Here is a 26,162-nt window from a genome sequence, read left to right as displayed (position 1 = left end):
CTAATTGACTGATGCCTGGAATTGCATGAACTTTAGGTGTGCTAGAATTTAAGTCTTAATATCATGTAGCAAAAGGCAGACATCTAATTAGTCTGTCTTCAGGTCTAATGGCTGCTTCTGCAATGTGCAGTTCCATTCAACCATGACAAAATCTTTGCTTTGAAGGTGTTTACAAAGACAAAAAAAATTGTTTACAAGCTATTTATGAACTCTACTGGGTGCCAGTAAAGTTGCTATAGCAAAGTAGTTCTTGTGTGGAGAACAAGGATTGAATTATAAACAAAAGCAAAAAAAATCCCCACTTTCCTCAAATGAGATGTGTTCTTTCTGGCAGAGAGATGAATAAAATCATGAAGTTAGTTTTCTTGAAATAGCAAGGTGTAATAATTTTTTGATTCATTCCCCAGAATAAGTTGTTCAAATTCCTAGATAGCCTTATAGATCTGTTTTTTCCCCTTAGCTCTGTGGGCCATCTACATAACTACTCAAGACCTTTAAAAAGCTGTATACAGCTTCATGATTTTCAAGGGGTTTTTTCCCACACATTTCGTACATATTTTGAGCTGAACTTAAAATGGCCTTCAGATGAAATCCCTCAAAGCATACTCCCTAGCGATAAGTAGCCACAACTGCTGTTGTGGTTTAAGGAAGCTGCTACATAATGGCTCCTCCTTTAGCCAAGGTATTTGTACTTGAGCTTAGACCATTGCTGAGCTTTAAATGAAATAAAGTTGGACACTGGTCTCAAGTACTGTTTGACACTTGGATTTTCACAGGAACCCAAGGACACACAAATCTCATTGCAAGACTTGGTACCTAACAAAATCCCAACCCAAACCAGGAGATACCTTACTGTTTCTTGCCCATGCCTCTGAGTAAAAAAGTAGTTGGACATGGAAGGCCCACTAAGTTTACTTTTACTCAAGGCTCTATGATCCTCTTCCCCTCAAACTATACTTACTGACATTAGAAATTGGAAAGTAGCTGTAAAACTCCACTACTATATCATTTGCAGTGTGAAAAGACAGAGATCATTAAAAATAATAATTAAAAAAGGAGAATAAAAATTGAGACAAACTCCAAAAATGTACAGTCTGTGTACAGTTCCCTACGCATTCATAACAATATCATGCAGTTTCTGCTTTGGACAAATCAATTGCCTAGGGTTACCACTGATTAATTCTGCTTGAAAATACATTGTAAATAAAGTTCCTCTTACAGTGCACCACAGAGCACAGCCCCCGCAAAGGGATTCTTCGGACACCAGAAACTATAGACCAAGAAGTTGAAAAGGACACCCTCAAAAACTCAAAGCGAAATTATAGCCTTCATTTATGCACAGTTTGGTGACAAAGTATACATTCTCTCAAAGTATACAATCACACACAATATGTGTACATATGTAAATATGTATGTTTACACATTTTTACATATATAAATAAAATACACATCTTGGAAATTCACCTTCCAAATCCATTCAGCGTCCTATTGTTATATTAGTAGTTTCTCTGCTCCACTAAACCTCTAACCAGATTTTTCAACAGTCCCTCTGTTTAGGCTGGGAAATTTCCTGGTTGTTTTCCTTCTCTCCCAGCTGCACAGTTACCGATGCCTCACTAACACATTTCCCTTGAACCGATATTGCTTCTCAACCATGTCTACGTTCCCCAGTGTTGTACTGGTATTTCTGGACTAAACAATGCATTCTATCACCACAGAAGAGTCATCCCCTAAGAGGCAAATCAATTTATTCTCTATTACTCGCTTCTTTTACCAAGGGGCTACTTAGTTGAAAAATCAAAATTTGTTTTCAACATCCTTAAAACCAGCACGCTTATAATGCACACCATGAAACTCAAGTTTTTGAACAACAGCTTCAGTGCTCACATATGCCCAGAAGCGAGCATCCAATGCTTCTAGAAAGTATTAAAACAATACTTCATGTTGCCACATAAGGCTATGTCAATCTATAATAAAAGGCCAGGGAAAATGGAATCCCTTTAGTCACTGACATGATTCTGTTACATTCATGAAACGTCAGAGATAAAAACATTTTAGCAGCAGATACAGAAAATGGAAAGTAAGTAGACTCCGCATCTCCTGTTGATCAGATCTAGTACATTGTACAGGTCAAGCCAGTTCCAGCCAGTTCCACTGACGTGTCTTAGAAACGTTTAACAAACTTTAAAGCTTCCCTTGAACTAACTCTCATGTAGTTTAAGGGAGTTCACAACAGGCGCTGGTCTGACAACACCAGCACTGTCACGCCTAGTCAAATTTTACATAAATATTTCCATTCCACTGAAAAATTGCTTATACAATAACATCAACAAAAACTTAGTAAACATCAGAAGCCTAAGCAGCTATTACCCACAGCCACAAATTAAAACAAATTACTAGTATAAATGACTTTTAGCAGGATTAGTGCTCAAAAGTATGGGAATCCCTTGGGATCTTTCAGAAATCAGAGCACAATGTTTTCTTTTAATGAAAGATGGTACTTTTGTACTGGACAGAAAGTTAACAAACACTAAGGCAAAATTCAGAAAGGTTAAAAAGAAATCCAGCTTCATTCATTACTAAACATTAACTGTGTTTAAGCTCCTTCCCAAGGAAGGAATAACATTGGTTTTGTGATACTACACTCAATTCCAGTGCAGTAAAATTTTATGTCAAATAAAATTACATTGAAGAGAATGTCTGAACATATCTTTCCTTTGGCCATCACAGTCCTTGTCTCATTGTCCAAAGAGGCATGACAAAGATACAGGGGTAAAGTTAGGGGAAGAGGAGAAACAAGTGTTCTCACACATCATCCTTGCCTCGAGGTAGCTGGATCCTGTTGCACACATCAGCAGGATCAAGTATTTTCTACTGTACGGGGTACGCACTGCAAGTGGAGCTGGCCGAGTCCAGAGAGGACCAGCAGGAACACCAGGAGGGCTGAGGCTTTCACTGACCTCACTGAACAGACACAAAAACTACATCTCAAAGACTCTGGAAAATATCTAGACCTCTATGTCTAAATTCACTGAGCACTGTGCATACCAGTTGCCTCTCCACCGCAGTAGACTTGGGCCCCTTTAGAGCACACCAGTTGTGTCTGTACTGGAAAAGGGAAAGCTTATCTCCGGTTTGTCTAGAGATTGTGTTCAGCGCTACAGCTTCCTCACAAAAGGAAGCAGACACACACCAAAGCCAAGGCTTGATGGGCACCAATATACAGATGACTGAGGGACAAGGTTTAAGAGAGAAGACAAAAGAGCACCACATGACCTTACAAACTCACCCACACACATCTCCTATAATACAGTTAACAAATCTTGAGCTGGGTCTTGTATTCTATAGCACAGTAAGTGCTCTATAGAAAGTTATAATCTGATAAAATGCCAGTTAACATACTTGAAGGCCAGAGGTCCCAAATGGGAAAATTAGTGAGATCTTCCTGAAGAGCAAATTTAAAACAGAACAGTGTATAGGAAACAGATGCCATGGCAGCACACAATTGTATGTTGCAGTTTTAGTTTAAGATACAGCCTTATGAACCATAAAATGTTGTAATCTCATATTGAGATATGAGGTCTTTGAAGCAAAGAAAATCGATCTTTGAAAGCAATGTTAATAGAAAGTGGTTAGCACAGTAAGGCAAATGAAAGAAGTAATTTATAAGCAATTAAACTCCAGACACCCAGAGAAGTAATTCTCAGCCTTTCCAATCAAAAACTACGCATATAAAAATAAGAGAAAGGATCCGATAATTTATTAGTTGGGAAAACTGGTACTCTGGTTTTTAGCAACTTGTCAGACAAAAGCCAAAGGAAAGATATTTAAACACAGCCTGTCAGAGAGGTGGGTCAGCATATGCCCTCATACGCCCTAATTTGGGAAGAGGGCATGTCAAGAGAGACACCTAGGAGGTTAGAATGTAATTCCTAGCATAAAGGAGATGTCGAAAATCAAGGAAAAGACATCAGAGGAATTTGAAAAGCTCAAGAAACCCAAGCAGTCCTGAAGGAGTATCTGCAGTAACTCATGCTTTTGTAAAGCATAAACTATGGTTGCAATTTATGAGAATTAAAAATCTTGCTATGGATAAATTGTGGCTTGAGTGAGAAACCTCTAGCAAGACTACAGTCCTGATTTCTGTTTCACAGAGAGATTAAAGTCTATTAACAGAACAGGAAAGGCACTGGTAAAAGTTACATTTTTTAATGCTGAAATTAGTTTGTTGGGGTTTTTTTCTTCCTGGAATACTTCTGCAGCAACAAGCTTAAAGACTAGTATGACCTACACTGCTCCACTGAGCATTTGTGGCTAACTGCATAGCTCACCGACTTGAAAAACACGATCACAAGATGCTAACATCGTAATGATGTTTTAAGTTAACAACTCTACATTGCAGCTTGTCTGAAGGACACACATGGCCAGTTATCCCATCTCACCCATCAGGAAATACTATTAATCTACAACATTACCTGAAATCTTTTTGCTCATATGCTTAACTAAAAATCATGTTCAACCATGTTGACTTTGAGATTTAAGGACTAAAATACATCGACATATTTTGCTTTAGCCCATATTTCCTAGGTTTTATTTGCTGAAGTTGTATCTGACCTGTTATCTGGAATTAATATTTTTAAAGTTAATTTCCTTAAAGGAAATCAAAAGCTATAGGGAGCCTGAATTACTGATACTCTTGCTAAAACTGTCATTAAATTTCAGTGGGATCACATCTACTTTCCTGAAATCATGCCATACTGTTCCCTGCAGCCTTAAGAATCAATGACCTATGTATCACAGTGTCATAAATACTGTGTCATTTTTTATTAAAACAGACTTTTGATCCAAGGAACACTGAAATATAAACATGTCACAACAGTTCCATGTGTCAATGTGCTCTAAGTGCCATTAAATGTAAAAAGTCTGGCATTACGGAGCATCATTAAAATATTTTTTGTCAAATTGAGTAGGTTTAATTAAAACCTATTATATCCAGGAAGGCACACTGCAAAAGACAAGGATAGTATGCAAGAACTATATACAATTATTTCTATTTCTAACAAAAATTGCCAAGCAGAAATCATCAGCTTGTTTAAAAATAGCAAGCTGTTAAGACTCTAGGTAATGGGGAAACAGTGTACAGTGGTATTTTGACCAGTTACTTCAGATGTGTAGTAGAATCATAAAATATCTCAAGTCAGAAGGGACCCATAAGGATCATCAAGTCCAACTCCCTGCTCCTCGCGGGACTACCTAGATGTAAACCATATGATTAAGAGCATCGTCCAGATGCTTCTTAAACTCTGACAGGCTTGGTGTCGTGACGACTTCCCTGGGGAGCCTTTTCCAGTGACCGACCACCCTCTCAATTAAGAACCTTCTCCTAATGTCCAGTCTGAACTTCCCCTGACGCAGCTTCATTCCATTTCCTTGTCTCCTATCGCTGGTCACCAGAGAGAGGAGATCAACACCTCCCCCTTCCACTGTCCCCCTTGAGGAAGGTGTACATTGCGATGAGGGCACCCCTCAGCCTTCTCTTCTGCAAAGAACCAAGTGACCTCTGTTCCTCCTCCTAGAAGTCTTGGTCACCCTCCTCTGGACACACTCCAACAGTTTGTATGCCCTTCTTACACTGAAGTGCCCAAATGTACACAGTACTCAAGGTGGGGCCACACCAGTGCAGTGTAGAGTGGGACAACCACCTCCCTCTCTAGGTGAAACAGTTCCAGCTCTCTCTGCCTCTCCTCAGAGGAGAGATGCTCCAGTCCCAGGCAGACTTTTCCAAGGGGCACCCCAGAGATGGAGGACAGCTGTGAACTCAAAAAGCTTAGAGAAAACTACTGCAGTCATGAAACATGTTTTTCTAACTTCAGTGGATGACAGGCTCTAATCCCAGAAGGAACAACTTGGCCTATCATACCATCTTTGAAGTTCAGGGCAAGGTAGAAGTCGGCAAAGGGGCTGGCCTGCCTTCTCAGGCTGGCTTTTCCAAGTTACTGCCTGCTGCTCTTGCAGTAGCAAGATGCCACTTGTGCCCTGGCTCTGTGGTCAGGGATGCTCTACGAGCTGCCTCCAGCACCTGGTGCTCCACACAACTGCATTTCTTCCCATCCAGGTCTGCTTAGGCACTTGCATGGTGCACCAGGGGGGTGGGCAAAGCCCTGCTGCACATCACATACTTGCCCCCCTTTCTGCTCCACACTCCCAGCTCTGCCCTGAGAAGCTCTCCTCCTGTGCCACTCACAGCTTGCGGGGGAGTAGAGAAGGAAACAACAAGGAGGCATCCCCATGACTTCTCCATCCTGGAGCACTCAAGACAGTGTTTGTGCAATGGGGACAAGGAGGAGCCCCAACAAAAATGAGCCTGACGCCATTTTTGCCACTTGGTTCAAGGTGGCATTCGCAAAGGGACTGGCCTGCCTTCTCAGGCCAGCTTTTCTTCCCAAGGACCAAGGTCTCAGCTGGGTCCACAGCATGCAGCTTCAGTGCAGTGGCACGTGCTGTGGTCTGTTGCTTGAAGCATTGCACTGAAGTGTAGCAGCCCTCCATGGGCCAGAGGTGCTGGCTGCCCCCTCCTGCAGAAACCCAGGCCATGGCCATTGCTTGGGAAGGTGACTCTGCAGAGGTGCGAGGCAGGACAGGGTGTCTCCCACGCTCCCTGGTCCAGCCGCTGAGCTTTATGAACAGGACGAGCAGAGCAGGAGATGACTGCAAGGACTTCATGTTACAGCAAGACTTTGGATGACGTCCTCTGCTCACACGAGCCCTGGGAGGGAGCGTGGCTTGCAGAAGGAATGCCCGAGCCCTGTGCTGAAGCGGGGCTCGCTCCGTCCTAGGGGAAGGGCTCTGCTGGACTCCTCCAGGCTGAGAGCACAGGCAACGCTGCCCTCAGCTAACGAGCTACCTGGCTGCTTGTGGCGCAGCAGGAGAAGCCCCTGGCCGAGGCCAAGCTGCGACCTGGCTCTTGGCCCTGCCGTGGTGACACCGGGAGCCTGCTGCACAGGGTCACAGGGAGGGAGCCCAGCAGGCTGTCCCAGCTGTGCCCAGTGCATGGCCACCAAGGGCAGGGACGGCCCCCAGCCCCGGGGCACAGGGACCGCCTCGGGGCCAGTACCCCAAAGGTCTTCCTCCTGGGGGCCCTGCCACCCCCATGTCACAGTGCCACCACCCGGCAACGCGGCGTCACCATGCCCAGGCAGGACAAAAGGGGCATCCTCCCGTGCCCCACCGCCAGCCTGCCAGGCTGTGCCCTCAGGACAGAGCTGGCCAGGGGCTGCCCCATGGCATGGGAGAGGACATCTCTGAGGGGCCAGAGGGATTAATTGGAGGGGCTGAGGGGGGAAGACTCGAGGCTGGACGAGGATGCTAGAGGTTCTCTGCTGCAATCCCAGCTCCTGGCGGGGCTACATTCAAAGCTACATCTGCTGGATGGCAGTCCTGCTTCATCCTTCCTTTGGGGAATGGAGACGAGCTCCTGGGGAGAGGAGAAGCGCCACAAACACCTGGAGGTGCCCATGGCTGTCAGGCCTTTTCAGCTGGATAGCAGTGGCAAAGGTTGGCTTGGTGGCCTGCCAAGACCCTGGGAATGCATTCTTGGTGCTTGAGGAGCACTGCAGAGCTCGCCCACCTCATCCCCTGCAGAGCCCGTGGCAGCGGCAGTAAGGAATGGGCTGCAAAGACTTTGCAAGGGATATCAGAGCCAGCACCTTCCCCAGTGCTTTGGAGCACCCACTGGTGTCCTGCCGGGCACGGGAAGGATTCTCACCCCCCAGGCCGATCTGTCTAGGGGCTCTTGCCACTCTCGGAAGCCCCTGAGATGGATCCAGGCTGCGGGAGGGAAGGGGTCGGGCAGTGGTGGCGTCCCTGGCAGGTGTGACCACCCCGTGGGGCCGGGAGGCAGGTCTTGCTCACGTGCTCAGGGAACAGCCGATCGATCGCCAGCTCTGGGGTCAGGAAGGAATTTTTCCCTCCGGGGCAGACTGGCACTGGTCCCTGGGGGTTTTTCACCTTCCTCTGCAGCATTGAGCACGGCCCCTTGCCAGGGCTCCTCTGGGCCATTTGGCTAAATGTCTGCCCGCTGTTCTTGCAGCACAAAGATGCCACGTGTGCCCTGGATCCCTCAGGAGCTGCCACTTTTCAGCTGTACCTGCATTCAGTAAAAGTGCTATTTTGTCCTTGATCTGCTGTTGGTGTCGTGTGTGCTGGTCTTGGTCTGCGAACCTTATCCTGCAGCTGTGCTGTCAGCAGTGCATGTACACTGTATTGGGTTTACGTGGCAAGTTTCGGTGGGGAGGTGCTACAGGGGTGGCTTCTGTAAGAAGACACCAGAAGCTGTCCCCATGTTGGACAAAGCCATTTCCAACTGGCTCCAAGATGGACCCGCCGCTGGCCAAGGCCGAGCCCATCAGCAACGCTGGTAGTGCCTCTGTGATAACATATTTAAGAAGGGGTAAAACTGCTGCAGTAGCTACCCAGTATTGCACTGACCTTTTGAATGCCACTGCACATTAGAACAGGTTTTCAGCTCTGGGATGTTGAAACAAATTTTACATGCTGCAGAGAAGTTCTTATGCCAGAGTACAAACCCACGATGATGGTGAGGCAGAAGCAAAAGGAACGGTCTCCAGCTGTACCTAAGAGAGGCCTTCAATAGCCACAGTCGCTGCAAAGCATAAATTCTAGCCTCACCAAACAGCACTAATGAAACAGATAAATAGGAATGGCACAACTGACCCATTAACTTTTCAAGAACTCCTTTCAAGCATAAAGCAAGCATGTTAGCAGGTTTTGGCACCACAATGAAAATGCAGAAATTAAGCAACCTTTTTAAACTCCTCAAAGATTTTCAGGTAACAGTCATTATCCTCCGTAACAGTAAATATCCTGCATAACTCAAGCATCTACAGGCTGCATTCACAACTGGGGTATATTTGCACAACAAATATATTTGTTTAATAAATATGGAAATTAAAACACAACAGTTGGTATTTACTACGCATTTCTTACATGAGCTACCACAGTTCATTTTTAAAAGATACTGGATTTCTATTAAAGCTTGCTTCTGTTCCTGCTTAGATTATTTACACAAAGAAGTTTAACTCTTCAGGAAGCAAAGCAACAGAGAGCGGAGTACCTGCTTCTTCCCTATAGTTTTTCCATACCCATCTGTAAAATTTTGTCACCATGCTCTCTTTAAAAAGCCAGTTCAGCTTGCCTGAGAACTGGAGCCTGGCTCTACTTTAGGCAACAGTGACCATCCACTTGTTTCCATTTTAAAACAGCATTTGTGACAGCTTCAGAAGCGATGTACACAAATGCTGTTTGGGGTTCAACCCTACTGCACCTCTGCCTATCCTACAGGACAAAACTTATTAATACTTAAACATCAGCATTAAGACTCTCATGCATTTTACATAGGATGCTTTGGTTCCAACATGATTTCTTCATTGAGTCATTGGCCAGCAAGGCACTTGCTTCCATCTTATCTGAATTATTCATGAGGCATTCCCCTGTAGAAATCATCAACTTAACTGGAAGAACCATTCAACAGAGCACTTCTGTCATATGTTATTTTTTCCCCTTTATTAAGTTCCATTGTTAATCAAAAGCACTGCATTTTTTTCCCCAAGAAAGAAATTGTGTATGAAGCATTTATTCATGAACATCCATTACCTGCCACACATCAGAAACAGCACCTTGGACTATAAGGCGGGAAATCTGTTGTGCAGATGACAAAGTTACTAAAAATCAGTGAATAAATACAAATAGGTAGATATGAATAACATTTTGATATAAATACAATTTGATATAAATAACTACCTGCCAAACACCTACTTCTAGGAACTAGTAATTTTCTCAAAATAAAGGAACTAGTATGACTGTAACTTTAGATGTAACTTATAAATGGGATGAAAATCAGCTGTTGCCATTGAATAGACACAATTCACACAATTATTTCAGGAGGCTGATGTTTCATTATGAAAGCTGGAGACATACAAAGTGCTGTAATACTGCAACTAGGTTTCCATCTTCTATAGTTGCTTCAGGAATTTTGGAGGCAGAATATACTCAGTATTTTGCAGGCAAAACATTGAAGCTAACTGTGAAACTTGCTGTGAATTCAATCCAAAACACCAAAATTTCATCCAAAGCTTCATAAAGGCAAAGTTCATACCTCTGCAAAGGGCACTACAGGACCTTTTTTTAAAATTTCAATAGAATATAAAGATGAAGACTGAGTTAGTTCTCTGAAAGGTTATAGCATTCACCTTACAATTTTTCCCACGTTCCCACAAAGTCAGAGAAGATGCAAATTACAGGGTCTAAACTCTCCAATTCTTTAACTCATACCTCTCTTCACATCCAATCCAATTCCTCCAATAATTTCTTCTCTGCTCCTGAATTTTACAGCTACCTCGAAAAAAACAAACAAAACCAAAACCACCCGATTTCCTGCCCCCAAACTTTGTTATCACTGTGAATTAGGTATCATTTTCTCATATACACACTGTGACAACAACAGTAATTCAAATCAGTTTATGTCTGAGGTAAACAATGCTGCCAGGTAAGCGAATGCTTCTTTTGTTTGATTTTTAAATACACTTAAGTTCCTCTTGCTATAAAGCCTTTAAAAACTTAAAAGAGGACATATCCTAAAGAAAAGGCTGCATCCATCCACAGATTCACTTTTATAGTGGTAATATACAGTGTTACAACAATTTCGAGCTATATAATAGTCATGCCCCTTTCTCTCCGTCTTTGAAATGATACATGCCTCTAGAGGTAGAGAGAAGGAACTGTTCTTCCATTCCCTTGAACAGAAGGGCTGTGATTTCCCTTGCATCTTGCGAAGGGCACATAAGCGAGGACCTCCTGTTACCTGCTCCTAGGCAAGGTGTAAAATCTGGCCCTTAAAAGTTTGCTTTCATATTTGGTCCTTTATCATTGGACAAATATTGACTTTTTATTTCTTCCATTTCAAATAAACCCCTAGTGAACAGTAACTGCAACAGAAATTTACGTTCACACCATGTTCTCCTTCCTCGTATCAAAAGCACATAATGCCCCAACAGTGCCGGAACAGCTCCGCAAAATATCATCTGTGACTCCACAGTGACGACGGGGTCAAAAAGGAAACATGACTGCTGACTGAACAGAGAGGCAGGGATGATTTAGTTTTGCAGGCGGAGATGTAAGTTCAGCCTGCACAGCTAAAGAAGGTGGAACCCTCGCTGATCACAGGGAGAGCAGCAGCACAGATCCCAGAGTGGGGAACTGCTGTCTGTCTGGGGGGAGACAGGTGAACAAAGCCAAGCAGAACAAGACTCTCACAACTGTTTCAAGATCAACCGAAGTACATATTTTGTCTACTACAAATGCCTGCTCAAAGAAAAAGAGAAAGACAATGCTTTGAATAAGGCAAGAGTCACAAACTGTAAAAGTGTTCAGTTTTTTTGGTTAACACCTGACTACCAGCACTTTCCATTAGCAAATCCATTACTGATACAATCCAGAATGAAACAGAATGACCAGTAAGATGTTCTGCATAACTTCATTACACTCAAATGGAAAAAACCATAGACACTACTCCATAGACACTCTCAGTGAAAAATAAAATCCACATACCCTTTCTAGAGAAAATTATATAAATGATCTTTTCATCTAAACTTAGTATTCCTTACAATACTGATTCCACATTTAGCATACACCAGCATATCTAGCACTGACTCAAGACATCCTATCTAATCCCTGAAAAGAATAGGGAACTTGATTTAGTGTAAAGAAGAAACCCTTAGACTATAATAGAGTATAAAAACCCTTAGAGTAAACCCTTCAAGTATAATAAAGTACCATAAGTTGATAAATTAATATATTACAGTATCACTTTTTCCTCATTACCTTCTGCTAGTAATTACAGAAAAGATTCAAACATAATGTAAATTACCTCAATTCTGCAAATGCTTAATTGCAACCAGTATATGACCCATTTCTCAATACATCAATTTAAAAATGTATAAAAAAAGCATATTAAAAAAAGCCACTAGAAATTTACTATCACTTTTATCTACATATCTGAGATAGATACAAAAGGAAAACAAGGAACTAAAACCACTGACTTTTTTTCCATAGAAATTTTACTTTCAAAACCTATTTAAAAGGTGGTGATAACTTATAATAATTACTTATGCATTTTGTAAATACATGATCTATATTTACATGCATGTATATATGCAAATGGTTTATATATTATTAATTTGCCAAATATTCTAAGTTGCTCTCTTCCCCTAACACACAGAAGAGTAGATATGTCTTAAGATGCTTTAAATCTTTTTATATACTCTTTGATACACCTCTTTATTGAGAGTAAATCCTAGTATTCAAGCCCAAAAGAATCTTTCATATGCCAGATAAAGTCCCATTTTCAGTTCAGCTATAAAGGCTAAAATATGTTACCTGTCCTTACAGACACAGTAGGCCACAGCATAGCATATGGTCTGTTACAGCTACTGAGGTTTTTAATTATTACTTACATGGGCAGAGAGAACAGTTCAGCTACTTCCAGCTGAGCATCTGCTGCCTCTTACATCCATGACAGAAGATGTGCAGTGTGCATGGTCCAACCAGATCAAGTGGTGTATATACATCAACTTAAGCCATAACTGTACTGCAAGCATTGCTGCCCCACAGGTATAGCAATTTTTCTGTTGCTTAGTGATAGAAGTACCTTATCACACAGAAAACTAGTTAGCATCTTTTATGAAATACAAAGGGATCCAAAGAAATATTTAGTGAATCTTAAACCAGTAAAAGAAAGCAGCTGCCTAGGATATACTCCACAAACAAGTCAAACTGTTAGGACAATCCTGGCATTAAGTGAACACCAAGCATAGGGATGAGTATCAAGCTTTATAGCAGCCATACCCTAGCAACAGAACAACTTTTATGCAAGTCTCTTATTCAACTTCTTAAAACACAGACCTTTCTCTCCTTCTCCCCTCTTTACTTCCCCCTGCCATCTGTCCCCTACCACAAAAGGAGCAGCTCTCAGGACATGAAGTGCTGGGGCTTTGGAGGGATTGTGACAAGGGACACAAGGAACAAGCCTGGTAACTAAGTGTGTGTGGAAGTCCCTAAAGTGCAGGTTTTGTAGCAGGGAGATGAGGAATGGCTGCATGAGAACAGAACCAGCATTTTTTTTTTAGTACAACGATTTGGGGAAGGAGAACATGTGGGTGAGATGCAGGATATTCAGATCATTACTCCTAGTAGGGCACTGAGCTGGAGATGCAGTGGTGGGGGATGCTAGAGCGTGGGAAGGTGTGCATGTTTGTGGCATAGCAAACAGAAGTCGGCCACTACTGCAGAAAGAGAGGAGAGCTCTGAAATGGAAATGCTTGAGAAACTGCCACAGCACGTTAGTCTTCATGCAGGTTTCAATGGATAACAGAGGAACCTTTTTCTTCAAATCGCATAGGAAAAGGCACATCTCTTCATTAACTGACTGAATGGTGTTAAGAAGGCACAAAAAAAGGACTGGGCTTACCTCTTTGTGATACCAGCACACGCGAACAAATTCAGTTCTGTAGAGATGGAGTGGCACATGATCACAGTAAATTAGATCTTTTATTGCTTTGAAGCAGAAACAAATACATAATTTATGTGCATTCATGTATGTAGGCATAATAAACTCAAACCTCAGGAGAAAAGCATGAACCACTATCCCTTTTTAAAAGTTCAGGTTTTAATTACATTTCAAAACAAGCAGGGAAATTGTAGAAAATAATGCGGCATAAGCAATTTTTTATCTAATGTAACAGTTGAGAAGAAAACCCTTGGTCTTAAAATAATTTTGCCCCTTTTGAAGTCAGTTGAAAGTTTTCTTTTTATTTAAAGAAAAACTAATAAAAGAGTACTTTCTTGGTAGTATGGTAACACCATCTTCCAGCTGGAATTCCAATGGGGTTATGAGGCAATGAAAGTAAAATCTTGAAGAAAAATAAATTTGTTTGTCCTGAGCATCTCTTCACTTTTAATTTGAAAGCTTTCTAAACAAAAGGTGTATGGAGGGTCGTGTTCTTCTTTGGAAAGATTTCTGGCTTTGACTTTTTTATTAGACTTTGTCTTACAGATTATGAAATCATGGAGACTTAACAACGCCCACCTTTATAAAATTTACATGTGTTCATGTGTCCAAAAGCCTGCTATCCATGTCACCAGTTCCCCAAAGCATGACATAGTGGCACACGGAAGGCAGATTTCATTTTGGTAGCAATACTTGGAAGTACAAAGTGGACAAGGACACAGGACCAAACATCAGAAGCAAACGCATTCCTTTTTTTTTTAATCAATATCTTGTTAGACTGATGGTTTTGACTCATTAATCTTTTGGTAAGTGAAAAATGAAACAGATTGACCATTACAGCAAAAAATAAAATTGCAAATTAAACTCATTCTAATGAAAATGCTTGCGAAGAGTGCTACTTCATCATGCACAACTTTCATCAAAAGACTTTGGACTTCAGCGTACCCACCTCTTTGAGGTAATGTATTTAGAGGTAAATTCTGAATCCAAAAGACAAAACAAACAAACAAAAAATAAACTTTCTAAACTCTTCCTCTTACATTGTGTATATTTTTCAAGCCATGCAAGTTCCACCAAAAAAAGTAAAAAAAAAAAGTATTCTATTTTGTGTTTAATAGCTTTGAACAAATCTGAAATTGAACTTTGTATGACTGCTGTGTTGCATCTAAATTATCACTATATTATAGCTGAGATGGGACATACAAAAAAACTCAAAAAATAAAATGCCTGGAGGTTTGCAATGAATTGTTTTTTGTTTCTTCAGCAACTGCTGCATAGTGATTGATCTAGTACTGTACAACACAGGAAATCAGCAATTAAAGGCTTCCATGCATCCAGCATTAGACCCTACAAATCCTGTTAACCACAGGAGCAAAATTAGAAGAACAAGAGGAATCAACAAAACTAAAAAGTGCTTATTGTAAGATGTATGGAATTTGTCCTTTGCGGAAAAACATGAAAACTCTGCACAGATCGCACGCACAAGAGTATTTAATGTAGGATTATAACTCAATTAAGACAACTATTTCTCTGATCCTGTAATTCTAAGGCATTTTGCAGATGTCTGTGAATCCCAGGCTATGATATAAATTTCTTTTTGTGCTCCATAATATAAACTCACATTTTACGAAAAGACACATTTAGCCTTCTGTCTAGGAAAATAATCTTCACAATGTAGGTCAAAAGATACATTACTGTTCTAGATGAATCTAAAATAAGGTAAACTAAATTAACATATACAACATTAAATGTGAACATCATCCATATATGTAAATATGGCATTAACAGTAAAGCCTAACTGATACCCTTGTTTCCTTAAGGAATGCTTGGACCATGTCCCAGAGCACAGGGGAAACAGATTCCCAGCCCAGCACGAGCCTTGCCAGCCCCAGAACTGGAGGCAGTGTCATACACAAGGCTGCGCACGCAAGTTGCACAAGACTGCAACTTCAGACTCCAAGCCAGCCTGGAGATTGCAGCACTGCGCTTTGCAACAGGAAGAAACATGCCCTTTTTCTGTTCCAACATCAACAAAAGTCCATCTATGCCATCATTAATCACATGAGACTGTTTTGCTTCAGATTTGTCAAAACTAATTTCAGGTTTGCTGAATTTAGCAACAGATACAGGATTTATCTAGACTGGGAGAAGAGAAAAAGGTTACATAAACTTTGCTAACATAACCAGACAAATTAAATTATTAATCCATGCCTAAACAAAAGCTATCTCTGACCTAATTTTGACCTCTCTTGTTAATTGCAGAAACGCTTTCAGTTAATGTATTGGTTAGCTGTGTTTACACCCCCCACTTCCGTAGTTTCTTGCCTTGCAGCTCATAAATTAAAGACAAAATATCTTTTTCTAAAACTAATTAGTACCCAATTAGCTCCATGTTGTTACCTAGAGTGGAACCAATAGTAAAGACAAACATTAACCATTTTAATCTCATCTTTCATGAAGGAGGCATTTAAGAACATGAAGAAAGGAACATCAAAACCTTTATTTCAGTTTTTTTTCCTTCAGATCATAAAATATTACTTCACAAAGCTTGTAAAAATACCCAATTCTTCCACTTCTAGTGATTCCCATTAGAAAGAGGTACAGTTATATCACTGTTAGAAGAGAAAAACTAATTAAAGAACACATGTAAATCTAATGGATCTGCAATCATGTTAGTAGGTTGTATCCAGACATAATAATTTGTCATTGCATCATACTTCTTACAGGGCTGTTTACACGGGGTTTAATTCCTTTAGTATCACAACCATTGTATGTCAGGGTATGGGTCTGATGTATCCATATCCATAAAATGTCCCCTTCTGCAGAAGAGAAGTTTTTGCTCAAGTAAAAGTGAAGCACCTGAGTTATAATTCCAAAATGCATTTCTCTACATTCACAGGTTTTTTTTAAGTTGGAAGTGTTCAGGTTCTGGTAAAAACATATGTGGGCTTAATTTAAAAATTAAGTCTGGGAGATAAACTAAACCCAACTGCATTGTAAAATGTATATAAATTTATAAAAAGGAATTCTAATAATGTAAGAAATAAAAATCTCAGAGTTAAAAAGAACTATACAAATAGCACACCTTATATTCATCTGAACTAAGTAATATAAGGAATTAGTTTGAAAACCTACTCTAATTAGATACTGAAGTTAAAATGCTCAGCAGAAATTCAATATACTTTTAAATGCTGAAGCCTTACCGTTCCATTACATTCATATCCCTTGTCTTTTCGTACTGATAAAAGCTTCTCCAAAGTAAATTTATCCAGACATGCTGAGGATCATACTTGTCACCCAAGAGATAACGTAACTCTAAATTATGCTCAGAGTTTTCTTTTTTTCTATAGGAAATGCGAATGATCTTCTATCATCTGAACAAAGGCACCTGGCCTACTGCAAAAATGAAAAAGCTTGTCCATTACTGTTTGTCACATTGGTAGATAAACTTGCCTATGAACGGCCTAAAAGTTGTTTTATTACAGTACAGTCAACTGTTTGGATCAAATCCAGATTCATATTAATTTGCTAGCTGTAAACAAATCCCATTGTACTGTCAGTACAGTTTTCTTATATTTTAACATTATTCACCAAAAGCTCCATTCTTCTGAGCTTGCGCTTATTCTTTGGCATTGGCTTGTCATATAAGCCATTTTTGAGAAGATGCTCCTTGCTGTGATGGATCTGGGCACCATGCTGAAGCTGGAAAGAGCATAAAGCTTGAAGTGGACGGAGTATAGTCTGCAGAAAGATGAAGAGGTGGGGGAAGACAAAAAACCCAACCTTTTAGTAAGCTGTTTTAGGGACATCAATTATTCCAGGTTTTATATTCAAGGACTACTTAAAAATGCTGATAAAATATAATTTGGATGATAAATGCTGATAAAATGTAACCTTTGGAGACACAGAGGGCACAGCTGAATAAGAAATGTACTAAAAAGAAGCCACATAGCAGACATACAACGACCTACCTGCTGTCGTCCCTTACTCCTTCCTTGGACACACTCAATCCTGACTTCAGCCCCAGTTACGTTACTGTAAGTTATGGCTTTAACTTGACCTTAGCAATGGACTACAATCAATTACTGTGGCGCAGCCAACAAGCTGTAATAAAATAAGTAACAATAACTAAGCTGTTTGTGCTTGCATGAAAATACCTTGAGGCAGGGTTTTAGAAAGAGAGGAGGGACTCATGGTCAAGGCAGCTGGACTGCTGTCCTCGAGAGTAGACCGTATCCCTGCTTCTGCCCAGCAATATTACGTAGGACTAATGAAGCCACACAAACCAAATTTATCTCAAGTGGTTCTTAATTGTAGGTTCTTCATTTTCTGGTTGCCTGACTCAGTATCACAGGGCCTCATGTGCAAATGTGTAAAGCAATCACAAATGCAACTACAGTCAGCATGAGCTGAGTTTTTTACAAAGTAAAATGTGACTCTTCTGAGCACATAGGAAATCAAGTGACTTATACTGGGCATCAAACTAAATGCCCATTTTTAACTTCCATGGCTCTCGACTTGAATTCGCCATCTTATATGCTGGGAACAGCACTCATTTAATTCAGAGAGGGTATAAAAAAGCACATGAATGTTTATGAAGCTCTTGGCTACTGCAACATTTATAGAAGCACCTTTGAGAAATTGATAATTTTGTCTTTGAAAAGTAGGCTGGGCCAATTCTGAGTGGTGGGGATAAAACAGAATACAGAACTGGGAATTTTAGACACTACCAAAACATTCACCCTGGACCTGAATAAGACAGAAGTCCTAATGAAGGAAAAATATGCCAATGTTGTCCTAGCACACCAAAGGAAAAAGTAAATATACAAACCGCACTTTAATTTCAGTATTTCTAATTCTTCATGGTTTTAACTTCTACAATAAATAATTACCTTCTTTTAACATAAAAGCACATGATAGCCACACTGTCATAAAAGATACACAAGTTTCTAGAAAAGTTTCTTTACACAGAGTTCCAATTTCTGAGCCATGTTTTCTTGTGTGGCCACACACTTTGTCCCAGTCTGCTTCTAAATGCAATTGATTTAATGTTGAGATGACTCTCTCGTGTCACAGAGGCAGACATGGGGGTGGCATACCCTACACTATGCCAACAGTAGAAGCGATTTTTGACCTGGGAAGCTTTTTTAGTAGGTGGAGGTCAAGTACCAAAATATTCATTATCTGGAGAGGGATATGAGCATCCCAGGGTGGACACTAGAATGTACTGAATACATAGATGGCCTTTAAATCTCTTTCACAGACCCTTCTGTACTACATTCTGGGCGCACAGTCAGATTGCAGACCTGGGTCTATGTTGTGAAACTACTTGCAGGTCTTTTTCAAAAGGCTTATTAAATTGGTATTACTAATGTCAGCAACAAAAGATTAAGAAGGACATTATCTTAATAACGTCTTCCATCACAGACTAGTGGGATCACAACTTGCAAGGAAAAGGCTAATGTCCAATTAGTATTCTTTGACCTGGGATAAACTTAAACTGGGATAAACTTAAAACTCATGAACTGTTAAGCCCCAAATTCCTCCAATGACACGTAAGAGTTGTGAGCTGGCTGGTAGGAAGACATAACCCAGTGGGTTGCATTCCATGGCTGCAGGAATGTGGGAGGTCAGAGGGACAGGCTTACAAAAGCATTTTATCTTTGAGCTAGCTGTGAGGGGGTCTTCAGATCATCTCTGCCATCCAGTTGTTGCAGAAAACAACTTACTACTTTCCATGCAGTAATATACTCAATTGCCTGTTTCCAACTGGATCAGCTTTTGGGTTTCTGAGAGTCAAAGATCACCTTGCTGTGCTTTGACTTCCAAGGATCATTTAAAAATAAGGATCTATTAAAAAAGATAATGGTTATTTGACTCCAGTAAATATTCCGAGACCAACACATGCGAAAAAGGAAATTAATCCTACCTGACTGCTAACTAAATGAAACTTTTTAGAGTCTAGCACCAGTTATTCTCAATGATATTTGTCAGCCCAGTAACTTTAAATTCACATCTTAACTGAAGAAGTTAACCATAAATGTAAAGGTAGTTAAATACTTTAATATCCTATGTAAGAGAGACAGAAACTTTACTGATACTAATCTCCAAATTTTCTTAAGTTTCTCACATCTTGGAAATACTTTTCCTTTTTAATAAGTTGTATCCAAAGGTATTTTACAAATTCCCAAGAGCCTCAACTATAGTACCTGAAGTAATACTGTTCCCCACTATTAGAATATGAAGAGACTGGTGAAAATATCTGAATGTTTCTATGACAATTTTGTTCTCAACTGAAGTAAAAAAACATTTTAAGGCATGCATACATATACATTGCCTCCCAACATCTATTATAGGATGTACAATTTAAAATTAATAAACTCTCCTGACTTTAAGTGGCTTCAGCTTTTATCTACCATTAGGAAAAATCACAAGAAAGTCAGTGGCACAAATCCTTCGAGACCCAGCACAAAAATTTCATTTCAAACACTGCTTGCCACATTATTCTGTACCAATCACTAATCAACTAAATAATCACCATGCTTTTCTGGCTTCATGAAAATTAGACAACAGAGTGGTTATAGGCTATAATCTCTGTCAAGTTTACTAATATCTTCCTTTCGTAGAAAAATACTAATCATACTTCAGACTGAGCATAACTTCATCTCATAACACATGAGAGTGCAACATGTAAATTCCATACATTACAGCAACTGAACAGTTGTTAACAGTTACCTGTTAATTACAGTTAATTAACATAGTACATAAACCAAGGAGTTGTCAATACACGATAGTTAAGAAATACCCAAAAGAAAACAGTTTAAAAAAAGAAAATCAATCTAGCATGTTACATTTGTACAATTTAGTATATAACACGTGCCTGGTACACAGTCTATGTTTTGAAGTTTTGCAATAAGAAATGTCAAGTGACTTAGAAAAACACCACAGGAAGAGATAACTACAACAGTGCATCTCTGCACTATTTGCCCTGCAACATACACAGTAGTACTTCTGTTTGTTTTGGGCTAAATCCCCAACTGTCATCTCTACAGATTTTTATTCCGTATTGTGGCAAACACAGCATATATTTGGTGCCTTATAAACCAATTTTTTTAAAAAATGTAATGTACAGGTGAAGAGAATGTGAGTCAATTACCATATTTAGAATTACAGGAAGAAATGTGCAAGGAAGTAGTACAGGATGAGAGAATGTGATGGGAAAGAAGAATGAGGTAGAAGGAAAGAAGGAACTGGACTGCTGAGTTAAAAATGCATAAAAGGTACAAGAGAGAAAGAGTGAACAGAAAAGACAAATGGAAAAAAGAGGGAAGAAGAAAAGGGAGATTGAGTAACAAGTACAGGAAAAAGGGAACTCAAATCCTGAGACAAATGAACCTGAAGACTGCATGGTGAAAACGTGTAAAAGTGGAATCGGCTGGGGAAAGCACTAGACAACTAAAGAAAAGGAAGAAAAAAAACCCAAGGAAAAAAAGAGGAATTGAGGAGATGGGTTGGGGAGGTAGCACTTGTTTTCAATAACCAATCTATTACTCCATACACAAAGTGGTCTACCAGGGTAAAACTGTTCTGTAAGATAAGTAGTCTGCATTCAGCCTCGATGGACATCGCAGCACCAAATACAGTCTGTTACAGGACATGATCTGACCCTAACTGGTATTTTAAACATCATCAAAACAAGATTTTTAGCCCTGAATCTTGCCCAGATTTATCTTCAGACAACTCTTTGTGGCAAAAGAGCCAATCTAATTCCATTATGATACAGAAAAAAAAAATACCGTACTAGAATTTAACATACTGAAAAGAGGAATAGCAAAACAATCATTCAAGACCTTTGTATCTAACAAGTTCCCTCAGCAATCTGACAGCAATGTTGAATAACGAATAGGAAAACTACAGAGACTTTTGGAACATGACAAGAAAGAGTCACTGTAACGTGAACATACTAGAGTTAATAAATATCTGAAGAAAAATAGTTTCTATTGGTGCATTCTTGTTTTAGTTTGCTGGGCAACAAAACCATTACAATGTTGTTGAGATTTTGACTGTCAAATGTGACATTAATGGCTAAGTACCTTCACTGTCCCGATACTATTCATAAAAGAAAAACTTAGGTGTTTAAAATTACGTACCTCTTGTATAATCTTATTTTTTTCCATGATAGTAAGAGCAACAGCTGCACATTCAAGTGTAGACAGACAGGTGTTTGTTGGCTGTGTACGAATTACATATTGACTTGAAATGTTGGTTTTTAACTGCACCTGAAAAATAGCAAACTCTACTAAAATAAACAGGTCAGTATAGAAAACAAGATACTTCCTCCGTACACTAAGCAAAACAGAACCCCTTCCCCTCTTGTAGTCAGTTGCTTTCTTTCCTTTTTGCTGTTTTGTCTCCCAGTAGCCAATGACCTTACGCTACTGTTAAGTATAATACTATAATACCCGTGAGTTGCCGTCAGAGACAAGAACTGCACATTTGTTACTGTACAGACCTGGAAAGAAAATACAATTGTTTGTTAGAGAAAGACTGAGTGAAATTTTAGCAACCAATTTCAGTTGCCATAGGTACCAAAAATAAAATTATTCACCTATGCTTGTTTTACTGCACACTCTAAACACACACACAATCCCATACAATGTACAATGATTGTACAGTCACTGACACTATTTACCTTGGTTAAATATTATTTGTCAAGTTCTGAATGAAAGACTTCTAGAAACTACATTTATTCATATCATGTACTACGTCACTGATTAGAACTATTTGCTTACCTAAATCATGTTTCAAAATGATTTATTAGCTCTGCCTCAAGTGATAACCACTTTATACTATCTCACAAGTTAAAGGTTTTTAAGGAAAAGAAATTTAATTCAACCACTACACTGCCTATCAGCTCCAAAAGCTTTTAGTGCGTTTATAAACAGCAGTTTAAACATCATAGAATTTACATTATTAGACTTTGTGTGAAAATTCAGATATTATTCCTTTGTTCCTAAAATTTCCATCTCCACATATGTTTAAAATAGAATTTGCCAAACAAGTTAATGTTTTAGCAACATTGTCGCTATTCTTAACCAAAAATTATCAGTTCCTTTTCCAAAAAATTGCAGTACAGTACAATAAACCCTAAGGAATTATTATAAAAGAGCAAGTCAATTTTCTTTTTTTTTAATCTCATCCCAGCAATTGCCTTTTATTTTTCCTTCTTCTCGAAAAAATGAATGACTGTTCCCCATGGCCATCATAACATTGCTCACATTCTGCTTGCCAGAGGTTTTTCAGCATTCCTCACTTCATTCAGTATTTTCCCTCTTCACTTTTCCCATTTTTGCTTTTGATTGTAACACTTCATTTTCCTTCACCTCTTTTACATGCAATCACCCACTCTTAAAAGATCAAGATACCTCATTCATAAAAGGGAAACTCCAAGCTCCTGAAGAAACATGAATGAATAAGATCAAATTCCAATGCTTTACCTGATCCCAACGTAATAGGAATTAAAAATAAATAAATAAAAAGAAGACGACAAGAGAAGAGGAAAGTCATTCTGGAAACAACAGATAAGTTAGCTATAGCGGTTCAATATATAACTCAAATATAGGAAAAGACAGAAAAATGTACCTTTGTGACAGAAGGTCCTAACCTGTTTATCACAGGAACCTTTTTAAAAAAAAATGCTAGTCTTGTTATTGGGTAGTCTTGAAGGACCAAAACATTCCCATTTCAGAATGTTTTAAAAGTTTCCAGCAAGGATTGTTTAGATAGTTTGGAGAGATCACTTTCAGCAGCACTGGTGGTCTCAAAGCACATATAAATGTATCTTTCCTGAACATACTTACTATTCTTAGATATTTGAAAGTAATGGTTACAGGTGACAATATACTGAGTTATCTCCTGCAAAGTGAATGGTCATCTCCACTCAAAACTCATTTTCATTTTCTGCAGCTACTCAGCATATTTCTGCAAATGAATTGGCACAATGTATGACAAATTATTCAATGAATGCCTATTACTTACTATAAAGTCGAACATGGTATTTTATATTTAAAGCCAAGATATTTGAAGTAATTCATTATTCTATGTCTGCAAACTCAGGGTCTTTAGTCTCTAGCTGTGTACTCTGACTGTCAAAAGAAAAGAATTTATACCTAGCACCTCATTAGCAGATTATGCTTGCTATTACACTATACTGGAAGCCTATCATACAATCTTTAATTTATAGTCATACTATAGAATTTTTATCTACTGTATGAAAGATGTTAACAATTACTTGGATATTCAACAGCAAATTCAGTCCACATGCTGGGGAACAGATCCAGGGCAGGTTCAAGAATGAAGCTAGTGGATACATACTAGCCTTTATCAACTACCTTCTTCAATTTGGTATTGAAAATTCAAAAAGAGTATAAATTGATTTAGAAGACAAAATGTAGAATTTGGACATCAGTGTATGTAATGAAATGCAAAAGAAAATTAAAATGAAATTAATATTTTCATTTGTTCTTCCTCAAGGTTTGCTTTGTTTTTATGCTTCCTTTACTGGGACCATGTATGGATCACCATCATGACAGAGTAGGAAGGCCAGTTATTTCAAGTATACACAGATCTATACCGCAGGCAGGGAGCTTTTAGTCCCTACTTAGCAATTCCTAGATAAGTATTAAAAACCAGGGTAAACTCAGTCCATTATTTATCTAGCATGTACCCTGAGCAGCAGAGCAGAAACATATCCATGCTTTTTCGCAACAGCTGATAGCCACATTCTTCATAGATTCTCTCTACAGAGGTTGAGAGAAACCACCTCATGGACTACCTGCAGGCACACTGGCTTCCCCCTCCTCAGACACAGACAACAGTGCCTTAAGGCTTTTTTTGTAGGAGCTGGGGATAGTTCTGTCTGCTGCTTTCTGTACTTCATTTCTTGGGGCTCATGCTGAAAAACTTTTAAGATCATCAGCATTCCAGAGAAAGGAAAATTATTCATAATTGCAAGACAACTGCTATGGAAGAAAAGCAGCCTCCACTCCACCTTACACTGTGGAGCCAAAAAGTCTGTAAATGCAGCTCGCAAACAGCTGACACTGTACAAAAAGGCAACTTCCTATTTCTAACAGCAACAACAGCAGCAACCAAATTTCTTCTTTCCTGGGAAGCATGAGAGAGGATGGAAAAAAGTGGAGTGGTCCCCACCCATTTTTCTGAAAAATTACATATTCACTGGGATGAGATGAAAATACCACACACAGACAGCACAGTGGTGGAGATCAGAGGAAGAATACCTGACCAGGATAACCTCCTGCTAGTTTATCTCTTAGGCCTCTTTCAACAAACACGCATTTCACTCTACTCTTTACTCCGGAGAGGTACAGTATCTAAGTAAGAGATCCTTAGTCACATGAAATACAGTCAGGGTAGCCTTTGTCTATCACAAATTGGATAGACTCACCAAATGACTGATTGTCTATCAGAAACTAGGTACACCCACTGAATGAATAAAACACACAATGAAGAGCTCTATCAACTTAGAGCATAAACTGAATGGTAAGACAGAGCCAAAACAATATAGAAACCAAAATGAATTAATATAGTTAGTACGTATTTCAGACATGGGAAGAGTATCTTCTTGAAAAAAATTGCCTAGATATATGAAATATTTACTGTTCTGAAATGTGATTGGGTAGGAGGACAACTTGTCTCATTTTCAGCCAACAGGTCTAAAACTTGCCTTGCCTTTTGCGGAGTTAATAATTTCAGGTAGGATATTGCAACAGTCTCATCAAAGCTTCTGCACTACCTAGATGGAATAATTCTTTGTCTATCACCTGCATATCTCAAATGCAGCTGAACAAGCTTAATTCAAAGTTACAGAAAAGTTCCCCCACAGTTAATGTAAACAAAATCAGATCGTCTATCCCTTACGTTATACTTCAAAAACTCAGAATGAGTATACATAAATACCCTATTTAAGTACATTTCAAAACAACAATCATGATACTTTATAACCACTTCTCCATAAAATGATAAAGATACCATGATACAACAATTTGCTTTTTTTTTTAGCTGTCAAAGTAATTTGCAAATCATATGCACACTTTGGAATAATTTCAATTACTAACAAAATACAGCAATGTCAAGTTGAAAAAACAGCAGCCTATTTAACACCACTCACTAAAATAAACAATAGCATAAGACAGAAGATGAAAACTATCTCAACCAATTCAAACTAGAGAGAGGAATTTAGATAAGCTGAATGCAATTACTCACTGGAATTTAGCCAAGACACTGAAATTAGTGTATCTATTCTCTTCATAAGTCCAAGGGAGTTTGGGGGCTTAGTTTCCAAGCCATCAGCAGCATGAAGCAACACATACAATCAAGTTTCATTTCTATGTGTAACTCAAGACCCAGCATTTCCAAAAGCCTGAATGTCAGCAATTCTCACAAACTGTTACATTAACTTAATAAACACTGGCTTCTCTGCCAATGCACCACCCTCTTAGCAAATGCTACAGCCTTTGAGCATTTACAACAGATTTGAACCACAGTAAAAATAGTGACC

At 39.3% G+C, this 26,162-nt stretch overlaps 1 protein-coding gene across 2 annotated transcripts in view; it reads right to left on the bottom strand.

Moving 5' to 3' along the window:
• Positions 1-14,678: 14,678 nt before the first annotated feature.
• The window catches only part of DTWD2 (DTW motif tRNA-uridine aminocarboxypropyltransferase 2), a 102,498-nt gene continuing 91,014 nt past the window's right edge, over positions 14,679-26,162 (bottom strand). The window contains exons 5-6 of one of the 2 annotated variants that reach the window (XM_075527368.1): positions 21,733-21,855; positions 14,679-17,323 (exon numbers count right to left, since the gene is read on the bottom strand). In XM_075527368.1, the coding sequence (XP_075383483.1) occupies positions 17,153-17,323; positions 21,733-21,855 (294 nt within the window). In that variant the 3' untranslated portion in view covers positions 14,679-17,152. Of the gene's footprint in view, positions 17,324-21,732; positions 21,862-26,162 lie in introns of both variants that reach the window. The other variant, XM_075527367.1, reaches the window with a different exon arrangement.

This window comes from Mycteria americana, chromosome Z (assembly GCF_035582795.1).
Source record: "Mycteria americana isolate JAX WOST 10 ecotype Jacksonville Zoo and Gardens chromosome Z, USCA_MyAme_1.0, whole genome shotgun sequence".
NCBI classification, from domain to species: domain Eukaryota; kingdom Metazoa; phylum Chordata; class Aves; order Ciconiiformes; family Ciconiidae; genus Mycteria; species Mycteria americana.
The sequence above is the reverse complement of the archived record's forward strand: the minus strand, read 5'-3'. Positions and strand labels throughout refer to the sequence as shown.